General features: G+C 37.2%; 2 protein-coding genes across 5 annotated transcripts in view; both read left to right on the top strand.

Annotated features, from left to right (window-relative positions):
* Positions 1-7,188, top strand: part of REV3 (recovery protein 3) — a 35,669-nt gene extending 28,481 nt beyond the window's left edge. For all 4 annotated transcript variants that reach the window (XM_088116090.1, XM_088116091.1, XM_088116089.1 and 1 more), the window contains 5 exons: positions 1,446-1,553; positions 1,907-2,112; positions 2,386-2,689; positions 5,952-6,563; positions 6,866-7,188. In XM_088116090.1, coding sequence (XP_087972216.1) covers positions 1,446-1,553; positions 1,907-2,112; positions 2,386-2,689; positions 5,952-6,563; positions 6,866-7,039 — 1,404 coding nt within the window. In that variant the 3' untranslated portion in view covers positions 7,040-7,188. The remainder of the gene's footprint in view (positions 1-1,445; positions 1,554-1,906; positions 2,113-2,385; positions 2,690-5,951; positions 6,564-6,865) is intronic.
* Positions 7,189-8,417: 1,229 nt separating this feature from the next.
* LOC124822029 (zinc finger (Ran-binding) family protein) lies at positions 8,418-13,143 on the top strand. The gene is made up of 5 exons (XM_047293980.2): positions 8,418-9,136; positions 9,447-9,564; positions 9,943-10,295; positions 10,630-10,728; positions 11,604-13,143. The coding sequence occupies exons 1-5, from the start codon at positions 8,559-8,561 to the stop codon at positions 12,880-12,882; spliced, it is 2,427 nt and encodes an 808-aa protein (XP_047149936.1). The 5' UTR covers positions 8,418-8,558; the 3' UTR covers positions 12,883-13,143.
* Positions 13,144-13,392: the final 249 nt, after the last annotated feature.

The raw sequence follows: 13,392 nt of genomic DNA, 5'->3' as shown, positions 1-13,392 counted from the left end.
ACATCTATCAATTTTGTGGCCTAGCTTGCCACAGTGGTCACATTTTGGACGTCCTTTACTTGGCTGGCGAGACCGACTCCGATCATCAAGTTGGACAGCCATGGAGAGGGAGAAACCCTACAAAAAATCCAAAGTGCTCTGATTGACGCAACGACAACAGATCCAGAAAGAGGACGAGGAGGCGAGCACGACGATCCTGGTCGGCGGCGGATCTCGCTGGCGACGCGCCGGCACGCGCTGCGGGAAGCGGCGGATCTGGTGACCTTTGCGGCGGCGCGTGGGTGGTCCGTTCACCGCGATCTTTGTACCATGGTGGTCGCCCGACCGAGACGATTTCGATGGTGTGGTCGTCGATCGATTCTGGAACTCCGGCGACGGTGGCGGCGACAGCAGCGGCAACGGCGGCGGCGATGGGTACCGGAGACTGTGGAACTGGCTGGAACAAAACCTAAGCTCTAGATACCATGTGAAATAGTAGAGAAGATTAGGAGAAATCTCCCTTATGTGTTTAGCATACACATAGGGTAGTTTATTTATAATGTAAGATAAGGGTTAAACCCTAAATACATAATGGGCTAAGCCCAATTAACATAAACACACAACTTAACATCTAACAGGAATAAAATAGGAGAGAAGTAAGGGTCAAACGGTAAGAGGAGAGAAGTAAGGGCCGAACGGGTAAGAGAAGAGAAGTAAGGGCCGAACGTTATATATGCTAATACTGAACGGTGGGGAAGAGAGGCCAAACGCTAGCTAAACGGAGAGAAGAAGAAAGGCTGAGGAAAGCTAGACCGAATGATATTAACCGTTAAAGGCCGAACGGTTGTTTCAGTTGGGAAGGAATGTGGGAATGAGATATTATAATGCGGCACTATAAATAATCTTCTTTGATTTCTATTCAGGGAGGGAATTCATTGAGTATAGACTAGACATATTTGCCAGTGGAGGAAGATAGGCTTCTTTGGGGGAGACTACACTTGTAATTTTCTATACTCTACAGAAACAATAATACATACATACATACTTTCATTTCTGTTGTTCTAGTGTTTGAGTGAGAAGAGAGCATAGATTTAGGTTACTTGCATAAAGTAACCTAACAGTTTCACATCCAGAAACCTAATAGTCTTCCATCTCTCCTACGTAATTCATTGTGCACATACAGATGAAGGATTCTTGAACTTAATATTAATGGAGCTGAATGAATGGCTTATATTTGCTGAACTTTTAATTTCTAAAAATTATGTGCATAGTTTCTGTTTAACTAATCACTTTCCATATCCCAAAGACCATATGCACAGCATTTTCTTTCATCTAGTACTAATTATTTCCATTGCTCTGTACAACAAACTGTATCTTTTTAGCCAGAAGATGTTTCATTATTCTTGTAAGTAACTCCTGTCGAAAGGATGACTATAATCTGTACTGTGCTGTGCATACTCATACAGGTTCGAAGAGGTATACTGCCCCGCTTATTGGAAGAAATATTGACTACTAGAATTATGGTAAAACAAGCAATAAAAAAATTGGCTCCTGCAGAGAAAGTTCTTCAGCGGGTATGGATTTGAATTCCTTTTCATTGTGCCCAATGTTTGTTTGAGTACAAATATCAAGAATCTATGTTCTTTTGTTTTATTTTGTTATATTTATTGCTTATACTGTACAAAAGAAAACACTAAATTGTGATTCTTGTAGTCGGGAGGATTTTCTGAAATCCTCCAATTATTTTTTGAAAAAAAAAATGAAATTGAGAAATTTTATAAAATATTCCAACTGAATGCATGCTAAATGTTTTTTAGTTCATGAATTTACTTATATCTGCTATTTGTGATGTAAGGAATGATTCTTTTATTTGCTTAATTTAAAAGACTTAAATAGTATTTACTCAGTAATATAATTATCTTTTCAGATATTTAATGCGAGACAGCTTGCTTTGAAGCTCATAGCGAATGTAACGTATGGTTACACTGCTGCTGGATTTAGTGGTCGCATGCCCTGTGCAGAACTTGCAGACAGTATTGTTCAGTGTGGTCGTAGTACACTGGAAAAGGCTATATCATTTGTAAATCAACATGAAAAGTGGAATGCTAGAGTTATTTATGGAGATACTGATAGGTAACTACATACCATGTGTAATTAGAGTAAAATGTATTATTGTCTCCTGAGATTTGCCTATGGCATACCCAGGTCTCTTATTTTGGAGGTTTCCTGATCCTCATTTTCAATTTTTTACTTCCAACAGCATTTACATACAGTTGGTTGGGTTCTGAAACAATGAAAGATAGCCAATGGCTACTTTTTACCGTAGTACCATTTCCTTCCTTCAAGATTAGTAAGGTGGCAGGGCTATAATTAAAAAAATTAATTAAGTGATTGTATTTTCTGCAGTATGTTTGTCCTTCTTAAAGGACGCACTTTGAAAGAGTCTTTCCAAATTGGGAATGAGATTGCCTCTGCCATCTCTGCTATGAATCCAAACCCTGTCTCCTTGAAGATGGAGAAAGTTTATCACCCATGTTTCCTTCTTACTAAGAAACGATATGTTGGCTACAGTTATGAAAGTCCTCATCAAATGGAACCTGTTTTTGATGCCAAAGGTATTGAGACAGTTCGCAGGGACACATGTGGTGCAGTTGCAAAGATACTGGAGAAGTCTTTGAGACTCTTTTTTCAGCAAAAGGATTTATTGGAGGTATAAATGCTAGCAGATTAAGCCTTTTATATATACATCACACTGAAAGTAATAGTCGTTTAAAATTTGTTATAGGGAGAGAAAATGAGAAAAATGTGATGAATTCCCTGTATCAATTGCACAGTGGAGACTATTGTATATTACGGGTCATAAAATACAAAGACTATAGCTATTAGCTACCCTGATTATTGTTATCACATACTAAAATCTCTTTTTTTTTTCACAAGTTGAGGCACTCTCTCATCTCATTCATCCTACTTGAATTTTATGGTTTACATCTTCCTCTATTTTGTTGTCTTTTATGCTGGACCCTAGATATTAAGCCTGTTACTTGTGGCCAAATTTTGTGAGTTGCAGTTTCAATGAGTTGCATTCCATTATAATTTATTCCAATTTTTTGGCTACTACATAGTGTGAATCTGGTGCAATTGATGCTCGTGTATATGTCCACGCTGTTTTCTGCTGCATAATTAAGATGCTTGGTTCACTTATCCTGATTTTATTTTATATTTTTGTGACAATATTGTAATAGAAACTGTCTTGGTGGAAAGCCAATATTCTAGATCCTTTGTACAAGCAATGTCTTTGTTAGAACAAATGGTATAAGGATATAGTAGAATTCCAACTATTTGTGCTGGATACTTCATCTGATATGAAAGTTAGTGTTAGGTTTCTGGGTATGAAACCTAACTGTCTCACAACACACTCACACAATAGCACCCAAATGGTAAGAAAAGAATGAAAATATGCATTCACATCAACCAATGTCATGTACAACCAGTAACTCGGAGCATAATCCCCCTCCCCAGGATCAAGGTTCCTGTCTATACAATTGATATCAAAAACTCCCCCCTCTACCAGACCCCCCTTGCCTTCTTATAAAGGCAACCCACTTCTAACTACCCAACAACAATTAATTCCTAAACTGAACAATTAATTCTTCAACTGTTTTCTCTCTCCTGCCACCTATTACCCATTATAACCTATCATATTATATCCTATCATTACACCCTGCTGCAAAACAACCTTGTCCTCAAGGTTGGTACAGTAGTGCTTGTTCCCATGGCTAATCATCATAGGAAGGGAACCCACTGGCTGCTGCCTCCAATTCAGGTCTGGAGGTTTGGGTGGTGGTCTATATGAAAAAATTGTTGACTCCTTTAACAGTTGCTTTTTTTCCAGAATTCCCATGGACCCTATGATTGTTCTATATTGCCTTCTGACCTGGTGACCACTTACATGGGCCTGGATTTTAACTCTTTTCTGATGAATGATCAAGAATTCTTTTCTCTTCTTCCACCCCCAAAACCTTTTTTGTATTTTTATAGCAGCAGTACTGGCGAAGCCCTCTCCTTGCCCAAATTTGTTCATCCTAGAAGCTAAAAAGGAAAGAACTTGTTGATCTGACCATCCAATTCCTTCATCATCATCATGTTGAGCTAACTGTTTCCTCTGAATGTTAAATTGCAGCCCTGCAAAGAAATATCTCTGCCATTGGTCTTCTAGTGTTTTGTATGTTTGTGACAACCATATTTTTTCCCCACTCAAGACAGCTGCATCTTCTACTTTATTTCCAGCCATCATAGTCACCCTGTTCCCACCATATTCTGCTTTCTTTCCTCTGTCTTCACCCTTCTTCTCTGTTTTATCATACACATCACAACCTACCCCACTATCTCTCCTAGAAACGGCAGCTTCTGCCACTTCCTGGGCAGCAACACAAACAATGCCTCCATCACATTTTTTGTCTTCTGCACTGATATCTCTTTCTCTTTCCTTCCCAGAAACAGCAGCTTTTGCCACTTCCTGGGCAGCAACACAAACAATGCCTCCATCACATTTTTTGTCTTCTACACTGATATCTCTTTCTCTTTCCTTCCCAGAAACAGCAGCTTCTGCCACTTCCTGGGCAGCAACACCAACAACTTTTGCTACTTTCCCAATAGTAGTAAAAACAACAGCTTTTGCAACTTTTCCAGCAGCAGTCACACCAATGTTTCCATCACAGTTTTCATCATTGCCTTCCTCTCCACATATATTTTCTTCTCTCCTATTCTGTCCTCTAATTCTTGCAAAACCATCAACACTCAAAACTGCAGCTTCCGTTTCTCTTTTCTTCTCAAAAACAGAACCTCTAACTCTTCCTCCAAACCCCCTTATCAATGCCTCTTTCAGCCCTTTCCAAGAATGGTTCTTGGTTTTATTTTCCCAGGCCCTGAACCAATAGATTGCACCTCCCTCCATGCTAGCATAGGCCAATCTTAATTTTTCCCCCGCTGCCACGTTTTGGATCTCAAAAACTTTCTCTGCTCTGGATATCCATCCCTCTGGATCAATCCCCTCAAAAGTAGGCAATTCTATCTGCTTCCTCCACTTCTGCTGCCCTTTGCCCTCGTCTTCCTCTAGCTCTTCCTCTGAACCATCTTTCTTTCCTTTCATGGCAGATTCATCACTTCTTGTTGAGCCCTTTATCTGAATCTTGATATTCTGCATCATTTCTTTTATTTCTTGGATATTTCTTCTCCATTCTGCTAGCACTATTTTCTGTCCGCTGGCCCACCTTTCCACATTATCGATTCTTCCTTCCATCACGTTCTCCTCTCCAAAGGATCCGGCAGCTTCTTGATCCGGCAGCTTCTTGATCCGGCAGGTCGGACCAAATTGTTAGGTTTCTGGGTATGAAACCTAACTGTCTCACAACACACACTCACACAATAGCACCCAAATGGTAAGAAAAGAATGAAAATATGCATTCACATCAACCAATGTCATGTACAACCAGTAACTGGGAGCATAATCCCCCTCCCCAGGATCAAGGTTCCTGTCTATACAATTGATATCAAAAACTCCCCCCTCTACTAGACCCCCCTTGCCTTCTTATAAAGGCAACCCACTTCTAACTACCCAACAACAATTAATTCCTAAACTGAACAATTAATTCTTCAACTGTTTTCTCTCTCCTGCCACCTATTACCCATTATAACCTATCATATTATATCCTATCAGTTACAATATTTGTTTCGTCTGAATTCATGTTTGTTAAAGTGAAAGGAAAAGCAGAGACATGATAGATAGAAAACCCATGTTTGAGGATGCAAGTTATGGGTGTATATAGGCTTAATACATTAAATAAAAATGATTAGAGGATATATAGTTTCCTCTAGACCTGAAATTTTGTTGCCTATAAACCATACACAATAAATGTAGAATATTCTATTCTAAATGTCAACAATGGTTAATACTTTTTATTTGCTATCTGCAGGTGAAGACTTATTTGCAACGTCAGTGGAAGAGGATTCTTTCGGGAAAATTCTGCTTTAAAGATTTTATCTTTGCGAAGGAGGTTCGGTTGGGTACCTACAGGTCAAGAATGTCATCACTTCCTCCTGCTGCAATTGTGGCCACTAAGGCAATGACGGTTGACCGCAGGGCAGAACCACGTTATGCTGAGAGAATACCCTATGTTGTAATCCATGGGGAGCCTGGAGCCCGTTTGGTTGATATGGTTGTGGATCCCTTGGAAGTTTTGGCAATTGATTCCCCGTATAGAATAAATGATTTATATTATATTAATAAACAAATAACACCAGCTTTACAACGGGTATTTGGGCTTGTTGCTGCTGACCTCAACCATTGGTTTTCAGAGATGCCTCGTCCCACAAGGGAAGCTTCTGCAAAGCATAAATTAACTTCAAATTCCCATCGAACCAGAATTGATTATTACTATCTTTCAAAACATTGTGTATTATGTGGTAGGTTGGCCCAGGCATCAGCCCATTTATGCAATCAATGTTCAGAAAATGAGGTAGCTGCTGCAACAGCAGTAATTAGTAAGACTTCGAAGTTAGAGCAAGCGATGCAACATCTTGTTTCTGTAAGTATATTTGCATGTTTTTTTCATCTATTGTTCATTGTGTTAAAAGTATTTTCTAGAGATTGTGTCTAACTCTCTCTTTTGATAATGGGATTGTTTGTCATTCCACGCGTGGGGGGAAATTTGCTTAAGTATGATAAGCTGTCTATGTACTTGGATTAGTTTGCAGCTTTCTGTTGATTTTCCACTTCTGCTATCAAAGAAACACCTTGTTACTTTCTGTAAATCCCTTAGATTTGATGCTTTGTGATGCTTTTTCTCTTGTTGCTCTGTTGATAGTTATATTTTTAAAACTCTGGTAGATATGTCACCATTGTGGAGGCGGGGATAGGCTTCTTGAAAGTGGTGTGAAATGCACGTCCATTTCATGTTTGGTGTTCTTTGAGAGGCGAAAGGTTCAGAAAGAACTGCTAGCTGCCACCCATGTTGCTGCAGATAAAGACTTGTACCCGAGATGCAGAGTGGAATGGTTCTGAAAAAGTGTTTTGCTTGGTAAGGTGACATTCCTGTACAAAATGGTAAAAATATCTCCATTTTTCGATAGAACGAATCAAATTTGTATAATTCTGTAATGTAATTAATCAGGTGTAAAGTTAAGTTAATCCCCCTGCAATTTGTTTTACAATTTTCTTTCGTCAAAGCATAGTGTGTATATTCTTGGATGACGTGCTCAGCATCCTGCACACAATCATAGACTGTGTTTTTTATAGGATTTTTTACCAAAATAGTGTAATCCTACAAAAAAAATTATTAAAAATAGTGCAAATTTTAAAAAATTTACAAAAATGAGTAAGCCATGCTAACAAGTTTTTTCTCGCTATGAAGTTGAGTTATGTTGTCATCTCTTATCTATTGTAAATTTTTTTAAATTTGGACCATTTACGTAATTTATTATAGGAATTGCATTGGTTTGGTAAAAATCCCGTTTTTGATATTTCTTTTCCTTAAAAATAACATTTTCTCTGAAAATTTAGTTCTGAAATTTGTGAAATGTTTTGGTAACCTTTTTCTAAAAAGACAAGCTATCTGCATTGCTTAAGAATTTAATTAAAATGTATAAATACTGAAATATCTTTTTGACATCATTTACATATGAAGTGATGTGCATGATGAGTAGTTAATGATATATTTGTTTTACGTTTATAGTGTGTTAAAATTAAAATTATCATTAAAAAGAAATTGTTGGACAAAAGCATAAAATGATTTTTCATTCTAGTATTTTGTTTATAATCAACCAATTTTAGAGAAAAAATCTTTATTTGATACTGCATATAAAGAAAGTTATACTGATTTATTGTGTAACTTAGTTTCTTAATTCTAATTGTTTATATTTAGTTCTCATAATTTCTCAGTTGTTAAAATTGAAACCAGAATTCTAGATTTGATTTAAAAAGTTAACAAATGTGTTATTTACTTATTTTGGCAACAAAAGGATCCTAAAATATTTAAGTAGAAACGGACAAATATAAATGGCTTCAAAATGTAAATTATCAGCTGTATTATTTTTTAATTTTAAATGTTTATTATATTCTTGTTACTTGGATTTGAGATAAAATAGTTAAGTTTAACAATTAAGAAGTTAACAAACTATTATAGTAAACTCTAACGAAATAATTTTAATTGTGCATTCTAAAGTTACTCATAAAATTATTAATTTCAAAACTCTTGGTCTCAATATTATCACGCACGTTAATCTATAATTCGTGTGCACAATTGTGGTCAAACTAATATTAGAGGTAATTAAAATAAAATTATAAAAATGTTATTCAGGTAATATTTAATATCCTTAATTTTTAATTTCTTTAGGTTATAAAAACTAAAAAGGGGGGAAATAAAAAGAGAAAATATAGAGTTGAGAGGCTTGGTGCAATCTAACACTATGGTACAAAGTTGTAGGGTTTAAGGTTTGTGACAGTATCCATGGAGGTTTTAAGTTTAAAGGGGAATGCGATACTATCATAGTCCCTCAAACACAACACTGTTGCGGTCTAAGTAATGGGTTATGGTTATGGTTATGGTGCGTTCTCTCTTCTACTAACCAGGCGCCTCCATCTATCTTCTTCTCTACACCATAGACCCTTTTCTTCATTCTTTCACCTTCTCGCCAAACCTTTCTCTACAACCCCACCAGACCCTAATCCTGATCCCAAACCTTCTTCCCTCTCCGCCCGTCTCAGTTTCGTCTTCGATCAGATCGATGCCATCGAGAAAGAGCGTTCTCAGAAGCACGAAACGCTTCAGCGCATTCGAGCCTGGCGCCAATCCAAGGACGCTCCCCCTCAAAACGACGCCCAACCTGAGCCGCCGCTCTCTCTTGCCGATGAAACACCCCCGGAGCCGCCGCCCAAGAAGGCAGTGGAGCTGGTTCACCCATGGCCCGAGTGGATCCAGTTGATGGAAATGCTCGTGCACCAGAATTACTTCGACCACAGAAGGATGGACGAGGATAAAATGGTCCTCGACTCAGGGTTCAATCCGCCTGTGGTTGCTGAAGGATTTGATTTCACCAAGGATTTCAAGAGCGTTCACATGGCGTGTCTCAATCACGGAAGAGACCGTTTTGATATATTGAGGTTTGTGCAGCCGAGAGTGTTGAACTCGTTTTAGTGATTGGATGGGTTTGGTTATGCAACAGAGTGACAATAATGGTTTAAGGTTTTACATTGTTAACTAATAAAATTTTGGAAATGACTTTTAAGATAGTCATTGTAAAAGCCAGTGATATTGCTTTTCGAGGCAATTTCTGATTAATTGACATTTTACAAACGCATTATGCTATTGGTGATATTGTAGTTATTACTTATGGCTTTGTTTTGTTGAGGAATATGTCTATGGGAAGATTTTATGCGCTTCAATGATGAAACCTTAGATGATTGATTTCAGGTCCTTGTCGAGGAAGGATATTCAAGTTTTGGTTGGTTATGGATGCCCCACTATGGACAGAAAGGTGGTTTTCTCTGCAAAACTTTTAAGAAAGCATGCTCACCTTGACGAAGGAGATGTAAGTATAGCATTATTTGTTTGGTGCCAATTTTTTGTAATTGTTGTGTGAATTGTGAATGTGGAAAGTTTCTTTGTTTGAGTTCTTATTCCATATTCATTTGTAAGTGAAGAGAAGTTATGATTTAGGCCATTCAACCGACACTAGATATTTAAATTTGTATCTGTGTGCCTGTATTTGTCGTTGGCAGCAAAGAAACTCCTTTTTCTCTGCTGGCATTCTTTTTATCCCTCTCCTACTCATGCATACGTGCTACTTTTTTCTTTGTTAGATCCCCTTTACCATCTCTTAGTTGGTCTCATTGTTTAATCCATAACACGTTACTGAAGATTAAATACATATTTTGTATAATTTTGATGAGAAATTCATTGATATCAGGTCTGTAGTTCCTGCAGCTTGAGAAACAGTTGTGAACGGGCATATCTGCTAACAAACAAAGAGGATGAAGCACGGACTCTTGATGTCATGCGGCTCCTGCTCACTTTTGGTTTTGATCCTGTTGATGGTTCAGTCATCAACAAGTCACTTCTTAAGCAGAAGTCTGTGAAAACAGTGGTTCGGAAATTGCTTCATGAGGTTGTCAAGCTGAGTTCGGTTCCCATTGATCCAAATCTCCCCCCTCCTGTGATTAAAAAACCACCACCAAAAGTGAAACAACCACCTCCGCCTCCAAAGAGACGAATAGGACGGGATGATGTTGAGATGAAGAAAGGTGACTGGCTATGTCCCAAGTATGTCCCTGAATCTCTCTGTTTACTTTGCTATAACAATCACAGTTTTCCAACTGACCAGTGGCCGCTGTCAGTTTCAAGTGAATTTCAATTTGAAAACATTGTTTTAACAAATTTATTATGCTTGGTACTCCTTTTTTATCAGAGTGCCTTTATTTTTGGGCTAACTGATAGCTGTCGATAGTCAATTTTTCTTTTTTCCCTTCCTTCTTCTGGTAATTCGATGTATTGGATTATTCTAGGAAATAAATGGTGCATGGATAAGTCATTATTGGATGACATCACCGTATAGTTTTTTATTTCCCTGCTGTTTACTTACCATACTACTTCTTAGGTGTGAATTCATGAATTTTGCGAAGAATACTGCTTGCTTACAGTGTGATGCCAAGCGTCCCAAGAGACAGTTGCTGCCAGGAGAATGGGAGTGTACTGAGTAAGTTTAAAGTCCTTCAATTTTACCATTAACCTTCACTGTTACAGCCCTTCTCCCCCCTGTTTCTTTCTTTCTGTTACAAGTGTGTGCTCATGAATAGCTGGCAATTATAATTAGGGATGACAAAAGAATTTAAGGTCACATATTTAGCAAGTAAAATTTGCAATGGATACCTAATGGGTACATGTAATGGATACGAGTATTTTATTTGTCCGTTTGTTAACTGGATTAGTATAGTTATCATGGTATCCAAACTATAGATACTCACTGCCCACTGATGGAGATTTTTATATGAATATTTTTTTTAAGAATGAAGTGACCAAAACAAAGTTATTGGTAAAGAAACATTAAAAGTTTAAGAACTGTTTAGAATTTGATTTTATAAGTTTATGTTTTTATTTATATATACTTATGGAATTAAATTTATTTTAAAATAAATTACTTTCATTTGAGTTTATACTTTGCAGTATAATTTTTTTAATTGTTTTTTGGAAAGACTAATTTTAATTTTTTAATATTTTGTTATGCAAATTTATTTGGATTATACTTTAAGGTCTAATTTTTATTTGATTTTATTTTAAACAATTATTTTTAAGTAATCTTATTTAAAATTAAAACAAAATCCAGAAATATCTATAAATACTTACGGGTATTTTTCATACGGGTAGTGTGTAGATACTACGATATTGTGAGGGTCATCCCTAATTGTAGTGATCATATTAAAGCTCAGTGTGTGAAGCATGATGTTGGGATATGATTAACACTAATAGCATGCAAAATTATGTATACCAAACTTTTGTAACGCTGATGTTGAGCCCTGAAGCTTCTATTGCTGAAAGGTTTTTAGCTTGACTTGTTTATCTCTTGTCTGGCAGATGCAACTTCTTGAATTACAGGAGAAACATGGTATGTTTTCATTGTGAATGTAAGCGCCCACCTGATGAATTTCTGGAAAATAAGATGCAAGATAGGATACAGGGTTTCAAACCTAAGTTAGATAAGATGGGTAGCCGACAAGAGATTTCCAATGCCTGGAATTTTGACTTTGATGACAATGAATCAGATGGTGCGGATGTTGCTGCTTTTGAGTATGCAGATACTCATGCCTTAAATGAAGATTTCTCTTCAGGTAATAATACTCAACATGGAAATCATAAGGGGTGGGAAGATAATCTTGAGAAGAACAACGGAGTAAGAGGATCCCCTGATGGAGAATATGCTAATCGTGATATTTATAAGCCTGGAATAGGGTTTGATGATTTTGAGGAGGAGGATGATGTTGATAGTTATGAGCTAGAAACTACTCCAAATAGTAGTAGAAGGATGGAAACATCTAAAAGTAATTTCTCAGAAGATGAAAAGTTGTCAGAGTCAGAAGATATCGAAGGCAGTGATGATGAAAGGTACGCCAATCACAGAACAGCTTCTCAAAGAAGTGAACCATACCGGTCAATTCGTAAGAATACATCGTTCTCTGGATCTGAGGATGACGAACTTGATTTTGTTACAAAAGAACAACGGTCCACTCTTTCCAATTTCAAATCTGCTGGCAGAAGAAGTAATGGCAGAGGTCCATCTAAGAAATTAAGCTTTGGTTCTGAATCGGAGGACGACAATGATGCTGGCTTATACTCTGACGAGGATGATGACATACATAAGGCATATTCATTCAGAAAAAATAAAGGGGACAAATTTAATCCAGCCAGACAGAATAACGGGAATAGGCACAATTCTGGAAGAAGAAACTTCACCAAAAACCGGAATTCAGGATTTACTGATGGTCGCCGAGAAAATATGTTCGGTGATGATTTTGATGGATCGTCTCAGCAGTCTTACAAAAATGGTAGGGATTCTAAAGGAAATGGCCGTAATAGGAAGAGTTTTGAAGATTTTGATGGTCCATCGCGGCGACGATCAGTTGGTGATGGCAGAGGGTCCCGAGGAAACAGCCGTGGTGGATCATCCCGGCAGTCTTTTGGGAATGGTAGATCATCCCGGCAGTCTTTTGGGAATGGTAGAGGGCCTCGAGGAAATGACCGTAATTGGCATAGATCCGAAGACAGGGAGCATGGCACGGGAAAGTTAAATAAATATGGAATGGATGAGAAGGATTCTGGGGAATTTAGAAACAGTAGGCGTGTAATTGAAAGATAGCACCACAGCTCCATGAATACTGCTAATTGCCAAACACAAATGTGATACAATTCAAGCCTTAAATTAAAGATCAGTAGTGTTCATTAGATCAGTTGAACTGAACTTATGTGCAATCTCAATTTGCACACTGGAAAGTAGGAAATTTCTGCAACTAAACTGTAATGGAGTTCCAAAAGTATCCTTAATTGGTGGCACTTTTGGTACTGCAGCTTATGGGATGGTAACACAAATCAAATCAAATAAATTAATCTCTGTTTCAAAGTGTTTTGAGGTATTGATTTATGATCGGCTGGAAAGGAAAGGAAGAAATATGTTGGATAAAAATAGTAGGTAGGAAAGTTGAGCACAAAAGTAACAAATAAAATATAAATACAATAATTTAACTATAATTTTTTTATTTATTTTATAGATAATTTTTAAATCAAATATTTATTTTAGTTTTCAAAAATAATTAAATGAAAAAAAATTATATTGAAAAAAACGACCAAGATTAAAAAATATTACTTAAAA

The sequence above is a fragment of the Vigna umbellata genome, chromosome 5 (genome assembly GCF_029865625.1).
Source record: "Vigna umbellata cultivar VRB3 chromosome 5, Vumbellata_1.0, whole genome shotgun sequence".
NCBI lineage: Eukaryota > Viridiplantae > Streptophyta > Magnoliopsida > Fabales > Fabaceae > Vigna > Vigna umbellata.
This window is presented reverse-complemented; position numbering and strand designations above follow the sequence as displayed.

Bases quoted from the DNA above. Each gene is read 5' to 3' on its own strand.
- LOC124822029 (XM_047293980.2), top strand. From the start codon at position 8,559: ATGGGTTATGGTTATGGTTATGGTGCGTTCTCTCTTCTACTAACCAGG. The intron at 9,137-9,446 runs GTTTGTGCAGCC...GATTGATTTCAG, and splicing joins GACCGTTTTGATATATTGAG to GTCCTTGTCGAGGAAGGATA. The intron at 9,565-9,942 runs GTAAGTATAGCA...CATTGATATCAG, and splicing joins CTCACCTTGACGAAGGAGAT to GTCTGTAGTTCCTGCAGCTT.